We start from the raw sequence: 22,297 nt of genomic DNA, 5'->3' as shown, positions 1-22,297 counted from the left end.
CAGGGATTCTCGATGCATCCCTTGTGAAGGCGAATGCCCACCAAAGGAGGTCGTTATGGAGGACGTGTTCCAAACGGGCCCAATGAGCCCAAACAAGGCTCTCCACCTAGTCTGGGGTCACTGGGAGCCTCTCCTTCCCCTCTCCTACTCCCCCTGGTAGTTAGATCTTCAGGAGAAACTGTGAAGGCCTGTGTCCGCCCTGAAAGGTCCTGCCCTCAGGAAGCTTCGGGGACGTCTCAGCTGCATGGAACTTGTCACAGTCAGCCCAGCAATACCTATGTCCACCCCCTTTCAACTTTCCAGAGATCTCCCTGACTCTGATCTCATGTTGCCTGTTTGGTTCTCCTTCTAGTTGCTTGTTTCCATTTCAAGCTATTACCTCAGTCCTAGGTCTCTTGTTGGTGATGGGAAAACCCTCCGCCCCACCATCTCCATCACTGGAACTCGCACTGCACAGAAGCTCAGAGCCTATAGATCTTCTGACCAATTCCCCACAAGGAAGCACAGTAAGAGGATGGCCGAGTGGGTGAGGAGAACTCTGTTTCTGGAAGCCAGGTAGGGGCTCGCATTTGACAGCACCGCTGTGGCCTCAAGCCCCAGGGGGGTAGCTCCATGCTCGAGGCAAAAGCCCAGTGCCCCAAGCCAGCGCCGGGGAGGGTTCTCCGAACGACAAATGCTACCTTGTGCCCCAGGACCGGGGAGGCCCTCCAACCCAAACCAACCCATCAGGCACCAGATGGCATTTGACTCAGGGGCTGAAGACCTCATCTCGATTCACACCAGCAACCAGCAGCTCCAAGCCTGGGTCTTGCCTCTGGGGTTTCAAGCAGAGAGGCAATTAAAAAAGGAGAATCAGTAAAAGACTAAAGCAGCCACGAAGCCACAAAGTCCGTCCCAGGGCTTGTGCCTGCCCAACGGGATTGAGTCTGGAGCTCAGAAAAGGGAAAAGCAAGACCAGGAGGAGAAGAGCCGCAGCCCGCAGAGGGAAAGGAAGCCCTCTCGCCCTCCTTCCCACCCTAGAACCAACTCAGCTGGCAATGCTTTATATAAGTCCATTGTGCAAAAACAAGATTAAAAGGGACAGGCAGAACAAAGCATCACTCTCCCTAACAAAGGCCCCTCCACTTAGTAAATTAGGAGCTCTTTCCACCTGACACACTTTTAAAGGGAAATCTTCAATTACCACAGGCTGGCGGGGCACGGCAACAAAAGGTCTGTCCGGTGACTTTATTCCCAAAGCCCAGAGCAGGCATTGAAATGGTTTTATGTAATAGAGATACTAATCTAGTCCATATAATTTTGAGAATCCTTTTTGGTGGGCTGAAGGGCGTCTGAGCCCTGCGGCTGTTTCAGAGAGATTTTCTGCAGCTTATGCATTTACCTTGCCAAAAGCTTAGCTGAGCAAACAAACAGTCTTCTAAATCACACTCGCGGCTGATTTACTATCAAGCCTCTGCAGTTTGTTTGGTGATGGAACCTTGTGGATAAACAGAGGCCAAGGCCTTGGTCCTTCCACCTGACCAGGCCAATGGGATGAGGGCTGCCTTTAAATTGGGGTCCCCCTGGCTCCCAGATTTGAGACTTTCCATCTCCTTGCCTTCGCTCAGCCAAGGGTAAAAGGGGCCGGAGGGGAGGCTCCTTGCCCCACAGAGGGTGGAGAAGGCCTCCCTGACTTTTGCCCTTGGCTCCAGGTCTGCTCCATCCCGGAAGGAGACTGATGACGTCATTTGCTCCCCCCTCTCCCCCATCCAGAGCAAAGACACAATTCTGGCTCCCTTGGTGACAATTCAGTACCACTGACTGCTTGGAAAGGAGAAAGCAAAAGGGGAAAACAGGATGGGGAAGGTGACTCTCAGAAGGACTGGGGGAGACGTGAACACACACACTCCCTAAACACAGGAGCTTGCGGCTCTACGCCCAGCAAGCGGGCTACAGGGCCCTTTTTGTTGGCAGACTTGCCACATACACACACAGCAAGTCTGTATGCTGAGAACACACGTGTGCACACCTGACGCGTGGGGTGGAGAGCCTGTCACACATGAAAAACCCAGTACTCAGAAATACACCAGTGCGTATGTAAGAGTCAAAGCCAACACTGTCACAACTCCTACCATGTATTCACTTATTTAATGCTCACAGCAACCCTGTGAAGAAAGGTAACATTGCTACGCCATGTTACAATTGAGTAAACTGAGGCACAGAGATGCTAAGTAATTCACTCCCCTTCTAGGATCTGTGTTCTTGACCTGTACACTGTCTGGCACGACATACCACACAGACACTCCCTTTTTTTTCTTTTTTTTAAAAAGATTTTTAAGTCATCTCTGTACCCAATGTGGGGCTCAAACTTACGACCTCAAGATCAAGAGTCAAGATCAAGAGTCCCAGCCAGGCACCCCGGGACACCACTTTTGTGGGCTGGGAGTAGCCTCCACACGTGCGCACACAGCCAGATGCTCAAGCATCCGTATATCATGGGTGGTCCAGACCTATCACATCTTCAGATTCAGGCCAGGACTTAGACTGGGGAGAAGGGCAGTAAATATTAAAACAACTAAATACTTCTGCTCTAGTTGGTGCTGCCACCCCTGCCCCTTCCCCAGTCTCCCACCTACACATAATCAGGCACCTATACTGTTAACCCCCAGAACCCCAACAGGCCTCTATAGCCCTAATTCCATTCCTTTTTTTTTTTTTTTTTTTAAATTTGATAGAGATCACAAGTAGGCAGAGAGGCAGGCAGAGAGAGAGGAGGAAGCAGGCTCCCTGCTGAGCAGAGAGCCCATGCGGGGCTCGATCTCAGGACCCTGAGATCATGACCTGAGCCGAAGGCAGACACTTAATCCACTGAGCCACCCAGGCACCCCAGCCCTAATTCCATTCTAACCTATCGGTAGAAGTACCAAACATGTCTTTAAATATTTTCATTCTTATCCCCAGGTATGGACAAGGCAGGGGCAGTGGGATGGGTGCCTACAACAAGGCAAGGGGCTTGGGCTCTTGAGCCTTCCATGAGTCTTGGTCAATGCCCACCGAGAATGGTATGAGCTGGTTCCCATGCCCAGCTGGTCCCCACCCCATCCACTTGATGGGCAGCTGATCAAGGCTCTTCAAAGACAAGAGTACTGAATGGACACTGAGAGCCAAGGGAGACTCTGATGTGTCATTTTCACCTTCACTGAAGCCACTCAGCTTCCCTTAATCAAAGAGCAAACAGTAGGGGAGACTTGGGGCCTGGCCTGTCTGTCATCCACAAAATCCCATTAAGGGCCACTTTTTGAAACCTCTGTGCTACAAAGACCAGGAGGGAAGGAGGAGCTTCACAAACCAGGATGCACTGCCTGGGAATTTTGCTTCCTCATGTCTTGGAAGCTCACCTCCAACCCACAGAGTTAGCCTCCTAGGATCTGAGACAGTGGGCTAAGTCCTTGCAGAGCCTCAGAGCAGGGTCCCCAGGCTCTTTGCACACATGGGTGACATTGGGTGCAGACATCAGAACTTGGGGGCTCTGTGGACCCAAGGGGGAGGGGGGAAATGGGGACAAGGACCCTATCTGGGGCAGGTCACCCTCTACTCTGGGATCTCAGGTTCCCACCCAGAGACTACTCCTTCGGATATCCTTTCAGGGTCCTCAGGAAAAGCCAACCCACATGGCATTCTTCTAGTGAACAAGGCACTACGGAAAGCATGTGTCCCTGCTGGGCCCTGTGCTGGGTGCTAGGGACACAGGGGTCCCACAGCCATGGCTCTCAGGCTGTCCAGGGAGAGAGAGAATAAGTAAGGGCAGGTAGGGGGTGAACAGGGCTGAGATCAGGACTGGGAGGGGAGAGGGAGGTGTGGGGTGGAGACCCCCAGAGACCACTCAGCTCTGCACTGAGTCTCCAAGAGCGTCTACAGAAAGCAGGACCAAGGGGTTCCAGGAGCAGGGACAGCTGGTACAAAGTCCCAGAGGGAGACATCATGCAGAATTCAAGAGCCTGGCTGGGGCAGAAAGGATCAGAAACCACAATGAGACCTCAGGGAAGCAAGGTACAGAATGAGGAATCGCAGCATGCAGGAGTAAGCTGCAGTGGGGGGGGGGGGGGCACAGGAAGGAAGGATCAGAACTCTGGGAGGGGGCAGGGGAATGCACTGGTGGTACCTGATCACTATTTTCTGAGCCCCTACTCTGCATGGTACACTGTGAGCCATCGTAGCCCACATAACATGTGGTGTGTTTACGAAAGGGGAGCTCCTGCCCGTGGGAGCTTAGAGTTCATGTGTTCATTCATTCATTCTTCATTTATTGAACACCTACTATATGCCAGGTACTGCTATAAGAGTAGAGATTTCAACTAGGAACAAATCAAAGTCCTTTGTTCCTACTGAGCACATTATCTAGCTGGGGAGACAAAAAATACACAAGGTCTACATCTCTGTTTCAGGCAGCAACAGCACTAATTAACAAAACGGGATCGGGGGTACAGAAAGATGGTTGGCGGGACTGCTATTTCAGAGAGGGTGGTCAGGAAAGACTCTGATAATACAACCTTTGAGAAGAGGATGGAGTGAAAGAAGGGAGAGAGCCACGGGGCTATCTGGGGGAAAAGCACTCCCGCAGAGGGGATAGTGCTCAGGGTTTCCTGGGTGCTGCGGTGAGGCACACCCAGGACAGCAAGGAGGCCAGCATGGTGGAGGCAGGGAGGGAGGGAAGAAGGAGATGGATGGAAGTCAGCTGGGGCCGGCAGCCGTGAGAACATCAGAGAAGCAGCCGACCCCAACAAGGGCCAGAAATCAGAGCTGGCATCCCATAGATACTAATGGAATTCAGAAGACAGAAAGTGGGGCCCTGGACACCCAGGAAGAGGACTTTAGATAAACGTCCAGCGGCTCTGCTGCTAATCGAGGCTTCCCCTCGGAGGCTGCCCGGTTCGGATAGCTGAGTTTCCATTACAGCTGCCGCAGGTAATTAAGCAGCAGTGCCTTGATCCTTCCACCGCTGCGTCAGCACACAGGACCCTGCTGGCCCTCGCTGCAGGTGGGGGAAACTCTGGGGCTAGGCCAGCAAAATGCAGCCAGCCAGACCCCAGATTTCCCGTGTTCTCTTGACCAGGGTGCCTGAGCACGGCTGTCCACAGTTCACCCCATCCATGGCTCACCCTGTCCCCAGGGACCTCCGGATGGGTCTTTCACCCCTTCGGCCATCCCTCCATGCTGCTGTCCCAGAGCAATGGCTCCCTGACACCCCCCAGCATGTCACTGGCTGCTTTCCCCCTTCAATGAGATTGTCCGTGCAGTGCTGAGGGTCCAGATCCGTCCACACCCGGCCCTTCCAAGCACCACTCCCATGCTTCCCATGCTCTGGCCACAGAGGCCTGCTGACGCTGCCCTGATCCCAGCTGCTCTCTCTCACCTGCGCTCATGCTGGCTCCTTGGCCACAAAGTGCCCTCCTTGCACACAGGACACAAACAGCAGTAGCTACCATTTACTGAGCCCTCACTGCATGCCAGCTTCCATCCAGAATGCTTTCTTCGTGGTAACTCATTTCGTCCACTCACGCCCAAAGGGGCAGGTCCTTAATACAGCACTGTCTTATCTTACAGATGACAAAACTGAGGCAGAGAGAAGCAAAATACCATGCTCAGGGACAGTCACCCAGAAGACAGAACGAGCTTTAAAACTCAGGGTCTGTCTTAATCAATGCCCATCTCCTTGCCCTCCTGTTAAGTTCCTACTCATCGTTGACACTCTGCTCAAAGCCAACCTCCTTCAAGGATTAGTTTTTGGAGGCATACCCGGTGCCTGGGTGGCTCAGATGGTTAAGCGTCTGCCTTCGGATCAGGTCACAATCATGGGGTCCCGGGATCACGCCCCACGTCAGGCTCCCTGCTTGATGGGGAGCCTGCTTCTCCCTCTCCCTCTGCCCCTCCCTCCCAATTCGTACTCATGCTTTCTCTCTAATAGATAAAATCTTAAAGTCTTTTTTGATTCCCCTCCCTCACCCCCCCACCCCCCCATAATTCCCCAGAGTTATTATGGTTGCTTCTCCCAGAGAGGTCTCTCAGTGCTGGGGGTCTGAGTCTATTTTATTCACACAATTTCTTTCTCAGCCATTTAGTAATTATTCAGCACTGAGCTCCAGGCACTATGTCTGAGCCTGGCAACAACCCACATAGGAGACATGGTCCCTCAGCTTCGCGAGCTCACTTTGGAGTGGGATAGATGGACAGGCGAGGCAGCATCACAACCAGTGGGACAGACTGACTGAGGGGGCCACATGGCTCTCAGACAAGTGGTACTCTAGAGCAAAATCAGAGGAACCTAAACTAGGTACTAACAGGACAGGTGTCCAGAGAAGCTGCTGGGCCTTGGTGCTGTTACCATAAATCTACTTGTTCAAGAACCTTCATGAGGGCCAAAAAGTGCTAACAGGTGGACAAGAGCCCATGTCAGGTGTGCTCACTGTAAATGACGTCATCTGCTACAGGGTTAAGCATCAGTACCTTATGAGTTTGGTCACTGTGAATCATCAGGTGGAGCTCAGCCACTCTGGGCGTCCTAAACCAATGTTCTAAACCCGTGAAACTGGGCATGAGATCGAGGTGGCTGCATTGACTTTGGCCACTTGGTGAGGACATGTTGGGGCAGCTGAACAGCAATGCCCCCCGCCTTCCCCAGCCACCTCCACCCACCTGGTAACACCCTCCGTTTCCTTGACTACTTATTTAAAATGCTTGCTTATTTAAGATGCTTATCAAGCTACATTGGAATTTTTAAAATATATCTATTTCCCACTAGACCATACACTTCTTATCCATCTCTCTATCCCCAGGACTCAGCGTGCCTTCAAGGCCTAGAGAGCTAATAAATGTGGATGGATGGAGGGATGGATGGACAGATGGAAGGATGAAGGCTGGTCCAGGCAGCAAGGCTCAGCACCAGGTGCTGGTGACTCGGGGGAGCAGCGTCAGCAGTGTTTCTGGCACTGGCAGCTGGCAGCAATCCCGGGGGAGCCTCTTAGGGGGTCAGCAGGGAATTATTTTACAGGAGGAAAGGCCGGACTTTCAGGCAAGACCTACAGCTCTACGTGTACACACACACACACACACACACACACACACACAGCAATCCCCAACTCCCTACTTTGATCCTGGTGTGCTACCTTAGCAAACATTTTAAATCAAACCAGTTTGGCTTCTGTCCCTTCCTTTCCAAACAAACCTCTTCACCCACCCCCTCATCTGACCCCCCACTTCCCTCTTCTGGCCAGCAGGAGACCCTCTGCAGGAGGGGAAGGGTAGGACTGGAGGACACACAGATCTCAGTTCCTGGGCTGCACTCCATCGGAAAAGGGGCTTAGGTTCCCCTGGCGTCTGTTCTTCCTGCTGTGCCAGGCCCTTGTGACCTTCCACCAGTCCGTGAGGAGCAAGTAACAGACTGTATGGAAAAGTGGTGGGTCAGCCTCCAGACGGGACACTGTTTTATTAGTGTTGTTGGAAGTCAGCTGTCAGTCCAGGGAAGCACTGAACTAAATGTCACTGGGTCTGATCATGAAGCCCCTGCATCCCACTGCTCACTGGAAAACAGGGGCATGGAATTCCAGGGACATGGAGAAAGGCCAAAGTAGCCCCTTCTGCTACAAAAATGCTCCCAAAGTACAAAAAATAAAAAATATGGGTGGCTCAGTGGGTTAAAGCCTCTGCCTTCAGCTCAGGTCATGATCCCAGGGTCCTGGGATTGAGCCCCGCATCAGGCTCTCTACTCCCCCCCCACCCCCGCCCAGACTGCCTCTCTGCCTACGTGTGATCTCTGTCTGTCAAATAAATAAATAAAAATCTTTAAAAAATAAAAAATAAAATAAATAAAAATAGAGATATCTAACTGTGCTCAAATGAGAGAAAGAAAGGTAAGTGCCCAAGTGTAAGAGAAAGTGGCCGGGGTAGGAAGCAGGGTGGGGCAGGGTTAGAGCAGGTACAAAAGGGCAGATGCTCAAGCTAAAGTAGCCCAGAGAACAGAGGATCTAGCTAGCTGCTGTCCCCAGCTCGGCTGGGAGCCTGGGGTTTAACCCACACACAGGGGCAGATGTGGCCTTGGGACCTGCCAGCTCTGTGCAGGGGAAACTTGAAAATGCACCCACCAGCCGAGTGAAAAACACAGGATTCTGCATGAGTAAGAAGTCTTCCACAAGAAACAAAAAACCAGGACGGGAAAATGGGGAGTCAACGTTTCATGGGTCCAGGGTCTCCTGCAGGCATGATGAAAACCTTTCAGGACTAGACAGAGGTGACAGGAGCACAACACTGTCAATGAACTAACCCCCACGAAGCGTATACTTCAAAACCATTACTATCGCATTATGTGAATTTCACATCAATTTTTTTAAAGGAAAAGGCAAAACAAAAACAAAAACAAAAAACCCCAGAAAACAAAACCACGAAAAACTCCAATCCTTCGCCAAAGTTCCAGTCTCAATGCGGAATCCCAAACCAAGTTAGAGATGCAAAAATGGGTCGTGAGCCACTGAAAACCATTAGTGTGCCTAATAAGAAAACGCAGAACTGATGTAGGGGGCACATGCACCCCTCCAGGGTGTGGGGGAAGAGGGAAAAAAGCTCAAGAGTTCACAGCGATTTAAAAAAAAAAGGGGAAAAGAAATTATAACTGATATGGGGGGGATCCACCACAGGGGAGAATAAGCAGTGTCCACCCCCAGAACTGATACTCTAGGAGCTTGAGTCAAACTCATGGACTCCACACATTATTATCTTGACATATAGAATGAATAGCTCAAGCTAAAACCATCTGAGACTATAAAAGAAATATGTTTGAAATAACTAAAGCAATCACTGAAAGAGTAGAATTCATAATGAAAGAACAGACACTATGGAGAAAAAATAAAACAGTGAACACATGGATCTGAAGAAGGACCAACAGAACTCCTAGGAATGAAACACGCCGTTGTTGAAATTAAGACCTCAACGGGCAGGTTAATTAGCAGAGCGAAAGGATTTGAAAAAATGGATCTGAGAGAAATCTCCAAGATACAGCATGGAGAGCTACAGAGATGAAACATAAGAGCTTAGGAGAGAGAAGGAATGACACGAGTCTCCAATATGTTGGACTTCAATAGAAGGACAGGAGGTATTAGAAGAGACATGGCTGAGAATTTTCCATAACTGATGAAGCACATGAATCCTTTGCTTGAACGAGATGTACACTTCTGAGGAGCAAACAGTGTGAATGACGATGACTCCACACCCAGACCCATGCTAGGAAGACGACAGCACAGCACACACGGGATGACAAATTCCAGAACACAACAGAAAAACATCCTCACGCCCTGAGGGAAAATCACTGAAAACCTACAATTCCACAGGCAGCTGAAGCACCTACAATTCCACAGGCACCATTCAAGAGGGAGGGTCTCATGAAAGCCTTTTCACCTCCAAGTCTAGCTGGGTTGCAGAGTTAAATTTAGGATTATGAGATAAAATCTAAACAACAACAACAACAACAAAAATAAAATCCGGCATTTCAGAGGAGAGAAGCTAAGAGGGGATTGCTCGTGGACCCCGCCCCCTACCAGGAAATACTGAACACAAGAGGTGAGGAGCAAGGAAGTCAGGAAGCAAGAGCTAAATTTACATTTAAATAACCATCCACTGTATAAAACAACCGCTATCATAAGACAAGGGTACCTTAAGCCCCCAAAACACAGTGCGAGGACTTTGCTGGAGTTCAATCCGAGGCACCGCTGAGGCTCCCCCTTAGCCATCCCTGGCCAATCATATGGACCCCACTGGGCCTGCGCAGTCCCCCTCCCCAGAAACTGAGCAACTCCTCCCCCACCCCCAGGCTACAGTGAGGCAGGGGGCCAACAGCCGCATACCTGAAGCTGCTGGCTCCTCTCTCCAGGTCTCGATTTGGATGAAAACCACACGCAGGGCTCTAGCTTTCTAAGCAGGCACTGAAAGGGCTAGACAACCCCTCCAGGAAGTCCGGGGGCATTACCTCCCCCACCAAAAGGAAAAAGGAGATGGGGGATTGCACAGATTGATTCCCCCTCCTTGCTGGCTGAATACCAACAGGGGGCACCTGTTAGGTGTCATGCTGTGTAACCTTCTCCAGCAGCAGGTAGGTAGACCAGTGGTTTTCAAAGCGCGGTTCCCAACGCAGCAGTATGAGCCTCGTCTGGGAACTAGTTAGAAATGCACATTTTCCAGGACACCTGGGCGGCTCAGTTGGTTAAGCATCTGCCTTCCGCTCAGGTCCTGATCTTGGGGTCCCCGGACGGGGGATCGATGTCAGGCTCTCTCCTCAGTGGGGAGCCTGCTTCTCTCTCTCTCCCTCTGCCGCTTCCCCCTGCTTGTGCTCCATCTCTCTCTTTCTAATAAATAAATGAAATCTTTTTTAAAAAACGCACATTCTCCAGTGCCCTCCCCAAGTCTTCTGAGTCTGAGACCGATGCTGGGGCTCTGCAGTCTGTTAGAAGTTAGAACACGTCTTCCAGGTGATTCTTATATGAGGTAATCAGGTGCTGATAATACACTGGAGTGAATTGTGAATTGTGATTACCGAGGCATCTGTGTGGCATTAAGCAAAGCCCTCTTCTCTCTGCTCAGCAGCCAACAACACTGCAGAGTCCCTGCTCCAACAGCCTGGGTCCTGGCAGAGGACGGCACGTCAAATGAACAAGGAATAAAATCATCTATCATTTTATCTATCATTTTAAGCCACGGGGATTTGGGTGTTAATCGTTAACAGTGTCATAACCAAGCCCGTCCAGTCGGATACCACCTAAGAATCAAAGAGCATTTTCTCGAAATAGCTCTAACCCCACTCCCTAAGTGAAAAAATCAGCTCCACCTGTGAGGCAAAAATGCCCACTGCCTTCTCTCTCAAGAAAGGAGAAAGAAAGAGAACTGTGCTTGTGCCTGGTGACCCTCAGGAAATATTGGGTGCTTGGGTGATGAAGAGGAGCTAGGATTCAGCTGTATCTGTAGCTAACAGAGCAGGTGGGCAGCTCTGACCCAGAAGGTTCTAGAAGGGCTGCCAAGGGCTCTGGGATAAGGATGGCAGTTCTGGGGCAGGGGAAATGGTACAAAGAGTTTGTATCTGTATCAAGGTCTATGCAGGACACGCTCACTCATTGTTTTATCTTTCTCCTTCCGTGCACGGGGATTATCTGTCCTATGCCACAGTGGGTCCAGGGAGGCAAAGGGACTTTCCCAAGATTGCACAGTGAGTTGATGGCAGAGTCAGCCAAGGTTTTTACTCTGACACAGTGTCCCTCTAGTTTCTGCCAAGAAATGGGCTCCAGGAAGGTCATTTTGGAGGGAGGCTGATGTCCCTTCTCCCCACCCCGCCCTGCCCAATTATCCCTGTGCACAGTCCTAAGGACTCTTGGCATCAGATGGGTTCTCACCAGGTTCTTCACCCAAGGGGTGGAAAAGAAGTGGAGGGGAAGGGGCCGCAGGGCATTGATTCCTGGGTGCTTCTAGGTTTGCAAGCTTCTCATTTGGCACCCAGCACATGGGGCACCATACTTCATGCAAGCTCCCTGATGCTAGGTTCTCCATTCACTCCTGGGCAACTGATAAAGCCTGGCTGGTTCCCTTCCTTTCCTCCCATTACAATAAGCAGGAACAAGAGAACGCCAGCAATGACCGACCCTCACCTATACACGGGCTCAACTGTGTCCTCCTATGTTCAAGTCCTAACCCCCATTCTTCAGAATGTGACCTTATTTGGAGATGGGTCTTATAGAGGTAATCACATTCAAATGAGGTTGTTAGGGTGGGCTTTAATCCAGCCTGACAGGTGTCCCTCCATAAAGGGGAAACCTGGAGACAGACACACATACGGGGAGAAGGCCATGTAAAGAATGGAGTGCCGGCGCCATGAGCCATGGAGCTACCAGAAGCGAGGGGAGGGGCCTGGAGCCGAAGGAACCAACCACGCAAACACCCTGATTTGGACTTCTGGCCTCCAGTGGGGTGAGCTAGCACACTCCTGTGGACTGAGCCAGCCAGGTTGCGCTGCTTAAAACGGCGGCCCTGGGGAAATGAATAAGTGCCTCACTCAGTCAGCCTCCCAGCCCAGATCTGCCTCCCGCAGCCAGGCCAGCCACCTCCCCATCTTTGCTGATGGGGTTCCCTGTCCCATCCATGTCCAAAGACACCATTCCATCCAGCCCGAAGCCCCCCAAAGCCTCCTGAGGGGAGAGCAGGTCACAGTGCTCTCCCTGGCCTGGCATGTCCCATCTGTGTTCTTTCACACACTCTCCTCCGGCTGTCATCCATGGTTCTTCTGCAAGTTGCCTGGCCGTCCCAACAAAACTGGAAGTTCCACGAAGGCAGGAGCTATTTCTAACACTTCTCCTCTATCCCAAGCATAGTGCTATGTGTGGGCCCCCGTGGGCATCTAATAAATACAGGTTAAACACCCTGTGAGGGTTCCCCCTTCAGTCTTCTGTCTAGAGCTGATTCCTCATTTTTTTAAGATTCTGTTTATTTATTTATTTATTTATTTATTTGAGAGAGGACACAAGTAGGGGGAGGGGCAGAAGGAGAGGGAGAAGCAGATACCCCATTGAGCAGGGAGACCTATGCAAGGCTCAGTACCAGGACGCTGGGATCATGACCTGAGCTGAAGGCAGATGCTTAACTGACTGAGCCACCCAGATTCCTCAGTAACACTGAGTAAGAGGGCATGACTAAAGAAGACGATCTCTCCATTCTATTTGGCCCTACTTCATCAAGATGCCCACTGAAGCACCTGTAACTCTGGCACCAGATATCTGTGTACCAGACCATCTCTTTCCACTAGGCTGCAAGTTCCTTGAGTAACAACCATCTCTTGTGTGCATCCATGTCCCCAGCATTCACGTAGAAAAAAAGCCAACAAGCAACAGTATAAATTAAATGGATAAACGTGAACATATGGCGGAAATGACTTACTGTGGGTCCAAAGACTCTGTAAGGGATTTAGGGCTCCATTAGCCCACTGAAACTGTGTGCACAGAGCTGTGTATGCACGTACGTTTATACGTGTCATGCGTATTTTCACAGGGAGAGAGGGTCCACGGAGGTGTGAGAAATTAAAACAAAAGCCAAGAGTGAAGAAATGGTAAGACCCAAAGTCATGGAGTAAAAAGCTGGCCTTTATTAAGTCCCGACCCTGTGCCTGGTGATACAGCTGTTACTACCCCCATTTTAGATGAATGGAAACTGAGATACCAAGAGATGGCCTCTTGCCTAGGCTCACGGAGAGAGAGAAGCAGGAACAGGGCAGAGGACTAGGCTGGGACAAGGCATTTGCCAGTGGGGCTCCTATGGGGACCTGAATGGGTCAGAGCAGACTCCAGAGCCAGACAGCCTACGTTCAAATCCCAGTTCTACCACTTTCTAGGTGTATGATCCAGGTCAAGTCACTTAATCACTCTGTGACTCAGTTTCTCCATCTGTAAAATGGGAGAGAGCAGGGTACCCACTTCAGAGGGCTGTTGCGAGGAACCGATGCAGTCATGTACATAAAGTGATCAGGATGGTGCCTGGCGCAGGGCTGTGCTCTGATGACCAGGACGATGAGCGTAAAGAGGAAGACGTTCTTAGGGACGGAGCTGAGACTCAAACCCAGAGCTGGAGGACACTGGCCCCTCTGGGTCATCACTACTGGCACCCCGTGTGCCACAGTGACCCATCTCACTGCTGGCACTTCTGTCCCCCTTCAGGAAGAGCCTTCAGTCCTAAAATTGGCTTTTCCAGCTGGCTTCCTGGAGGTGTGCTGGCCTGAGGCCACCAGCCCTGCAGGCAGTGCCCGGCTATTACATAAGGAGTAAGTGGGAGGTTATAAGCCGCCCTTCCTAGTCAGCAAGACCGGGTCTGTGCAATCAGGACACTTAGTGCTTCTGTCCTGCTCTTCATTTTCCAAGAGCTTTACCAACAACTGCTAATGGAAATTAGAAAAGGAATGTGCTGCTCCATTTCTGGAACCCCGTGCTGACAACTGAATTCCCTTTAGCATTTCCCTGAGTCCATCCTTTTCCCCTGAGACCTGAAGGGCCGCTCACATCCATTCTGCTCAGCCTCTAGGAGTCCTGTGTCACATCCCACGCCTGGCTCTCCCTTTCCTCTGGGCAGACAGAGCAGCAGCAGGAAAACCTCGATCATCATCTCATTTCTCCACTCAGGTCCCCATAGGAGCCCCACTGGCGAATGCCTTGTCCCAGCCTAGTCCTCTGCCCTGTTCCTGAGACACAGCCTTTTGTGGATGACTTTGAGTGAGTATCTTTGTATGTTTCCTGCAAAGCCATTACTACAGAACCCATCTGTGGGAGCATTTTTCATTCATTCCTGTAATGCAATTAGAATCGAGCCTCTCCAGCAAGAGGGGATATGTAAGATCAAGAGGGGAAAATTGTCATTTCATTCCCAACACTAACACGCCCACCCTGCCCATACCAGCTTTCTGGTGCTGGCTCATTCTACCCACCCAAAGGGCCAGAAGAATGCTAACAAGGAGACTCACTCTCCAAATCTGCCTCCAAATGAAGAGGCAGAAGCTTTGGGGGTGGATTCCCCTCTGTCATTAATGGGGGGGCTCCCCGTTTCTCTGACAGTCTCCACAGTTGAGGCAAAACTCCACTGCCACCTGGAGAGCCCCATACTGGCCCCAATGCACCTGTCAGAGGTGGTGGGAAAGAGTCCACTGGACTCTAACAGACCCTAACGCTAAATCGTCCCCACTGAGAGGTTAAGTGACTTGCCCAAAGGCACGTCCCTGGGAAGCTGGGACCAGACCCCAGACCTGCAGACTCCTGGGTATCTCCCAGTGCACAGAGCTGCCCTCCCACCCAGAGGGTCTACAGGTGCCAGAAACTCAGCTCTCGCACCTACCTTGTCCTCAGGTCTCCTGATCCTTTTTAGAAATGCTCCCACTTCCTAGAACCGGCCCCTTGTGATCTCTCTTACTCTTGCCACCCAGTGAGCCAGCCTGTCTTCCTTCCTCCCTTCCATTCTCCATCCCTCCCTCCACGCATCCATCTCTCTCCACCCACTGATCCATCCATGTCTACTTTCGTCCAGCAAAGCCTTCTGAAGCCCTTCAGATATGCACCAGGCATTCAGCCCTTCTTCCCCACACTTCAAAAGTGTCCACTTCTCTCCTGACCCCAGCAAAGCCTAGAACTGACTGGCGTCCATCCAATCCTCTTAGGAGATTGACCGGAGGGCCAAATCTGCATTCACATGTTTGTACCAGACCCATTGATCCCCTCAGAGCCGGTAGCAGACAGGGACTTCTGGAGCCCCCAGGTCAGCTGAGGCCAGCTCCCCAGGACCTGGCTGACAGCCCTACCTCCCTTCCTATTGGTTCCCTCCCCTCCCCCTCCATCCCCAGGGAGATGGCTCCTACGTACGTATGCAGAAGTCTCCGTTCTCATAGTAGCCGGGACAGCACTGGGACCTCCGTCGGTACATGGTCCGGAGGCCGCGCCGATACGCCGTCTTATAGCTGATCCTGAGGCACAAGGGAGAAAGCCACTTGAAAGTATTGAAAATCAATCCCTCGCGTTAGAATGATATTTGTGTTAAGCTATATTGAGGATGCCATTCAATAATTACTTTAAAATGCATGGCGACTTCAAATATGAAGGAACACAATAAAGAAAAATCGATGGCTGCATCTGGGCCACTTTGATGCAGAACATAGGACTCACACACTGTTCGCTACACCTGCCGACTTCCCCCCAGTCTCTTCAGCAGGAAATGGAGAAGGGTTTTGGAAGATCACTTCTGGGGTGATAGTGCAAGGTAACCAGGGGCTTCTCCTGAAGGCCTCCAGACCCTAGGGAGCTCCTAGGACAGGGACCCAGACTGGACTGGGGCCCTGAGAGCATCTCTGCCAGGGCCACTGCCCAAAGGAGGAGGCAGCTGAAAGGCTCCAGAGAACAGATTCCCCCCACCTGGAGAATGGAAGAAGAGTCAGCAAAGGGCCCTCTGAGTCCAACTCAGTCCCAGAGAGTGGATTAACCTCCCTCACGCCACAAATAATGTGTCCCGGGCAAGAGCTTTGCATGCCAACATCAGGAAGGCTCAGACCCAGGCCCTGGTTCTGCAGCAGGGAGAAGCTAAGGCCCCAAGCAGCTCTGGCTTGGGAGTCAGAGCCCTGGGGTGTGGCCCTTCTGCTGACAGAGGCCTTGATACTTCCTCCTGTGCCAGAGAGATTTATAGGCAAAATCTCATTGCATTCTCTATCTGAGGCACGTGGTATGACTATGTCACCTTTCTTTTATTTCCTTGTTAGAGTTTTTATTCTTATTTTATGCACCCCTCCTTTGGTTTTATGGATGAGAAAACTGATATTGAAAAAAGTTAATGACTCACTCAAGGTCACACAATGAATCCATTTCAGAGTCAAGATTCAAACCCAAGTCACTCTCATTTCAAAGCCACTAGGCTTAAACTAGGGCCCTGTGCCAGTCCTGCTAGTCCCCACAGGGTGGCCGGCTGGTTATACAGGATGGCCATGGTGAGGGAGAAAGACCAGATAAATGGCTGGTGGAAGGACCGAGTCCTTAGGAGGAAGTAAAAATGGGGTATTGGTAGGCAAAGCCCCTTCCTCACACCTAGGGTCAAAATGGAAGAGACTGATGTGACCATTAAGGGACAGAGAGAGGGAGTAACTTCCCAAGGTCATGATGTGTGATGAGGATTCAACCTAAGTCATTGGGCCTTGAAGCCAGAGTTCCTTCACCTCCCCATCCACATCCCAGGGGAGCCTGCCCTTTGGGCCCCCTCCAAGGGGCAGAGCAGCGGAGGCCAGATATGGGAGATGCATATAGCCTGCTTTCCAATGGAGGGTCAGGCCAACTTGGGAAGGGAGCCCCATAGCACTGGCTCGGCTACCCCTCCCAGTCCTTAAAGCACACGCTTTATGACAAATGACAGTGCAGGGCCCTGGGGAAATCTGTGATATTTGGGAATGTCGTAAACTAAGGTCATTCTACTTTGTCAAAAACCCATAATGAAATGTAAGCCGGCCTCAAACTGAAGCTACCTCCCCGGCACAGGAAAGCAGCTCCCGGCAATTGAGGGGGTTGGGATGGCGTGGGCCTCTCAGATAAAGAAAGAGGGTTGGCTTAGAGTTCACCCAACCCAGTCGTCCCACCACACAGGCATATCCCCCAACCCTTCCAATGGAGAGCTGGTCTCAGCACCATGCCAGCCTCCCAGGAGAGAGATGTCTCCTGCTGCTTCTAGTTTTCTCACCCTTTGCTCACTCCCATTGTTGGGGTGGGGAGCAGTAGAGGGAAGGGGCCAGGGGCCAGACTGTCAGGGAAGGGGTGCTGCATTTAAACAAAGCATTCTCTGCTGAAGCAGACTGATGGTGTCTCTATCAGCACGCACACCCCAGGTTAGCAGGAAAGCTGCAAGGCAACTCAATAATTTAGCAAAATAATTCATGTTCCAGGAATGCAGCCTATTTTAATAAGCAGCCACTCACTCACCATCCCCCCAGCGCTGATGGATGGCAGCCCCGGCCTCTGAGTACCCAGCAAAGCCACACCTCAGAGCAAACTTTGCTCTGGCACAGAGCCTGACGAGCTCATGGAGGGAGCAGGACCTCGATTTCTGCCTCCATCTTTGACTGGGGGCCACAGGCAGCCCACTTGGCACAGCTGAGGAAGCTGGAAGGGGGCATTTGGTCCCACCTCTTCATTTCACAGTCAACGGCTATGGGAAGGGGATGCAGCCATGGCCAAGTAGCTCTATTGGACCAAAGTTCCTACAAACAAACTGTACAGTCTGGGGGAGGGTTGGGGAGGAACTACCATAAGGCGCCAGAGAGAGAACAAAGGTGGGTACTAGAGGAAATGAGACACCCGAAAGGAGGAAATGACACGGGCCCAAGTTAGCCCAAGGGCAGGCCCGAGTCAACCATACTCCATGTGGCTACACTTCAGATAGAAAACACAGAGCCTTACTGACTTGAAGACCACAAAACAACCCCAGGGTTGATCCAGGAACTTGAGAGTGAAAAGCAAAAACCCCAGAAAAGAGAAAAGCCACAAAGAGACAGCGCCATATTTGTTGTAAAATCTCTGCCCAAACTCCTGGCCCCTGAAAGGTGTGTGTGGAGGGCAGGTCCCACGCAGTCCTGCTAAGACAAAACCTGTGAAACTTTTATCGTCTGGAAATTGAATGCAGCCAGATTAACTGGCTGGCCAAACACACAACAACAACAAATCCATACTCCTGGGAGGGACATAACAGATTTCATTCTCTAAAATCTCTGCCATGAACAGTGCCCAGAATACAATCCAAAATTACCAGACACAAGGAACAACTGGAAAACACCGCCTACATAAAGGAAAAGACAATGAATGAAGACCACCGTGAAGTGGGCCAAATGTTGGAATCAGCAAAGAAGGATGTTAAAGCAGCTATTATGTGTACGCTCACAGCAACGTTACAAACAAAACCCCAAAGAAAACCAGGCCTTTGCTTCAGCATAAAGCAAGTTTCCCCATTCACCTTGCTACCCACCGTGATTTGGGCATAAACCACAAAGAGGGACAAGGCCCACAAGGAGGAAGCCAAAGAAATCCGGAACCAACACGAGTGTTTGGCAACTAGGCAAGAGGCCTAACAGGTGGCTGGCCTCCCCATCATAGGCTCACGGACCCTTCATTTGCTGCCTCTCACCCCCCAAATAATAGTGCCACCTTGCCCGGATCTAATAGCTCGCTTTTCCCCATCTTCCCCTGAACTTTTCAAAGCATCCCTGACCTTATCTGGACCCTGTGAGAGTAAGTAGGGTGGGATCACTATACGTTTGATGAGCACACTGGGAATCCCCAAATGAAACAACTTGCCCAGGATTGTCCAATAACACGTGTTCTCTCTTCCTCCCTCTCCTCTCTGCCCCAGCGACATGACAGAATGGCAAGATCTTCAGGAGGGCGGCAGACAAGGGAGCCGGAGACCTACAGGCTGTCATTCAGATTGAGCACTTCCCATGGGCAGGCTGGACAAGGGGCCAAGAGGGCGCCCGATTCTCTCCTGCGCTCAGTTTCCCCAGCCAGCTGCCCTGGCATGGACTGCCCCTGCTCTGAGGGATCTGTCTGAGGTTGCAGTTCCCCCAGCTGACCCTGAGGCAGAGATTCCAGGACAAGCTGTTTACTGGGGAGACAATCTAAGGAAGCCCTGGGAGGAGAGGGGGGAAGAGACAGGGAAGAAAAGGCAGCCCATTCACAGCGCGCTGGGGTATGTGTAGAAGGTTCCTCAGAGTTCTCCCCTCTACCCTCAGGGTGAGGGAGCTGGGGGATTTACCCACCAACCCCCCATGAGTCTCGTTGGCTGAGGGACACCCCAAGGGCAGTCATTCCCTAGCGCTTCTGGCCCGCCCTGCCCATGAGCTTCTCTGGCCAGAAGGAAGCCCTCAGCAGAGCATCTCAGATCTCCATTACTAACTGGCATGAAGGTGAGCCCTGAGGGCCCAGCACATTCTCCCTGCCCCATTGCCCGAGAGAGGTACTCACCGGTGCCTGGTGCACTTGAACCAGTTGAGGATGTCTGTGCATCTCGTGTAGTAGATCTGGTCGAAGGGGTGTGCGTATGATTCCTGGACGGTCACGGCATAGCTGAGAACCAGACAGGAGAGGGAAGCTGTGATCAGCGCTAGAGAGGCTGAGCTGGTATTTAAGATGGTGGCTCCTTCCCCAGGGAAGCCAGGCCCACAACCAGGGAACCGGGGGCTCTAACCTGCCCCCACCCCCACTATCCTCCAAGACATATCCCTTACTGCCCTTTGGCCCAGCTCACTTTCTGAAATTCTAGTTCACTTGTTCATGTATCAGAGAAAGAATAAAGGAGGGTTTAGGTTTATTCTATGTGGCTCTGGAAGGCAGAGCCGACAAGCTTTTAAATACTTTGTTCAGATTTTTATGGGTTTCAAAGCATATACGTGGAAGCTAATCCTTGTAGCAATTTTATGAAGTAAGTGGTCCCATTTTACAGATGAAGAAACTAAGGTACCAGTTAACAGCTAATAGTGATTGAGTGCCCTGTGTTAAGTGTTTTAATCCATTTGAATTCTCACAATCCTATAAGGCCGGTGGCACTACTCTCTTCATTTTACAGACAAGGACAATGAAGAAGAGAAAAAATAAGTGACTTCCCCAAGGTCACCCAGTTACCTCTGGTCTCTTCTGTCTCCACGATAGCTGCGGGAGCATCAAGAACACGCCCCAGACCTCCTAATTGAAGTGCTATCTTGTTATGCTGCCCGTTAGCTGTAAACCCGAACCGTGGGTAGAAGTCTCGAGAAGGAAGAGCTCAGCCTTAACCCGTAAGCCTTTCTACTTGCCTGCCCCCAGCAGGCGTTGTATGAAAAGGTGGTCGAGCCAGGCTGCTGAAGGGAAGATTCCCACTTGCTGTGCAGGCTGGGAAGGGGCCCCAGCTGAGACATCAGGAACTCATTTTTATGTAGGTTGGTATTTCTCACTGCTTCCCCCCAGACGGCTCGCTGACCTGGGCCAGATGGCCAGATCCAGGCTATAAAAACCCGTCTGCTTTGCCTGAGGAAACTGTTGGTTTGCTTGCAAGAGGGGCTGGGCAGGCCAGCTCCCCGAGTGGGTCCCCAACAGGCTCCCTGATGCCTGAAAGGTCAGATATCTGAAATCCAGAAAGAGGGCCCAGGGGCAGTCAGCAAGGTACAGGACTCAGGGAGCTGGAAAATTCTGGCTCCTAGAAGCACCAAGGATGGAAGGAGGGGGACCCTGCTAAGCCCCTACCAGTCGGTGCAACGGAGATGTATGAGTCAGAGGCACACGTCTGCGCAGACATGGGACAAACCTGGTTTCACCTCTAGGCTTGGGGACACTGAGGCAGCTCAACAGCCACCCTGGGCTTCCTACAGGCCCCTTCCCACTCCCAGATTTCGCGATCCCATGCTTCCACGCGGCTACTGAAAACCTCACTTAGGGCAGGAGAATGAATGGCTCAGAGTGCATTGTTCTCGGTCACAGCTGAACCCTGCCACCTGTTCACAGCGTGTCCTTAGATATGTTACTTAACTCACAGAAGCCTCCCTTTCTTCACCTGTAAATCCATGACAAAAATTGCCAGGGACTTCACACAGTCATTGTGAGAATTCAGCAAGATGATAGGAGTGTCCATCCCACAGGGCGGTGGGCAGATAAAGCAAGATAAGACATGGAAAGTGCTCAACACAAGATAATACACATAAGACTTTTAATGGCTGCCCAGTGTCTAACAGGTGCCCCCCACCATTATTATTGACCACAGGGCTTCACCTCCTGTACTAGGCACTGGGGACATGTCCTCCCTGACCGTGGAGGGGGAGACAGGAGGAGCCGGACCCACACACAGAACGGACACCTTGCCTTTGTTAAACACTCGGGGGATGGGCGGTGCTCAGGCACCCCTTCCAGTCCTGACAGAGACAGTGAGTCCTCTGAGAAAAGGCACTAGCCCAACAGTGGGGTGAGCCGAGTGTCACGGGGGACAGTCCCGGCTCTGTAGGGGTGTCCTGGGCTGAGCAAGTCTGGCAGTGAGACTTTGAATCAACTCCAAGTCTCTAGGGCGATGTGTGTGCCCCTGGTTTCACGGCTGGGCAGTTTAACACGCTTACTTGCCAACATGCTAATGAGGGACCAGATTAATCTTGTAGAGCTGGGTTTCATTAGCCGGGGGAGGTCTTCCACTGGGTTTTATGGTGGAGGGACATAATTAACAAGGACCCCACCCGAAGCACTAATCTAGCTGAGAAATTCTCCCTAAGTGGTCACTGGGGGCCGGGGCGTGTTTCTGGAATGACACAGACTACATCTGTCCACGTGTCATTGGCAGCGGAGCTCAGGCGGGCAAGCCAAGAAGGCACTCGGTCTCATGGGGTGTTGCCCACAAGGCCTCCTCTCTAGGGGCTGGAGAAGTCGCAGGGGCCCCCAGACCTCACTTTAGTTCTAGGGTCAGTCCCCGTCCTCCCATTAAAGGATCACCTCGGCGGACAGCCAGCTCACTGCAGGCTCCGTTCAGAGTATTTTCATATTCCAAATTCACTGATGTCGGGGAGGTCTAGAAAATTAAGAGGATTTGGGACCCAGAAAACTATTTGTCATCCACACCTCCAGTGAGCCTGATGTGCACTAAATTTGTGAGGAGCTGTTCCCGCAAAGCCAGAGGTATCAACAAGAAAAGACCATAATTGACCTTTACAGTCCCGAAAGCCCTTTCATGACACTGGCACCCTGATCCTCCGGCGAGGCTGGGAGACCAGGATAATTATTCTTCC

General features: G+C 51.5%; 2 protein-coding genes across 23 annotated transcripts in view; one reads left to right on the top strand and one right to left on the bottom strand.

Moving 5' to 3' along the window:
- Positions 1-22,297, top strand: part of DIS3L (DIS3 like exosome 3'-5' exoribonuclease) — a 434,009-nt gene that overhangs the window by 214,055 nt on the left and 197,657 nt on the right. The gene's annotated exons all lie outside the window — the stretch shown is intronic.
- The window catches only part of MEGF11 (multiple EGF like domains 11), a 346,208-nt gene that overhangs the window by 204,997 nt on the left and 118,914 nt on the right, over positions 1-22,297 (bottom strand). For all 22 annotated transcript variants that reach the window (XR_014313379.1, XR_014313380.1, XM_082737052.1 and 19 more), the window contains exons 3-4: positions 19,524-19,625; positions 15,399-15,499 (exon numbers count right to left, since the gene is read on the bottom strand). Coding sequence is in view for 20 of the 22 variants with exons in the window: in XM_082737052.1 (XP_082593178.1) it covers positions 15,399-15,499; positions 19,524-19,625 (203 nt within the window). In the remaining 2 variants the exon portion in view is untranslated. The remainder of the gene's footprint in view (positions 1-15,398; positions 15,500-19,523; positions 19,626-22,297) is intronic.

Source organism: Mustela nivalis (genome assembly GCF_964662115.1).
Source record: "Mustela nivalis genome assembly, chromosome: 6".
NCBI lineage: Eukaryota > Metazoa > Chordata > Mammalia > Carnivora > Mustelidae > Mustela > Mustela nivalis.
The sequence above is the reverse complement of the archived record's forward strand: the minus strand, read 5'-3'. Positions and strand labels throughout refer to the sequence as shown.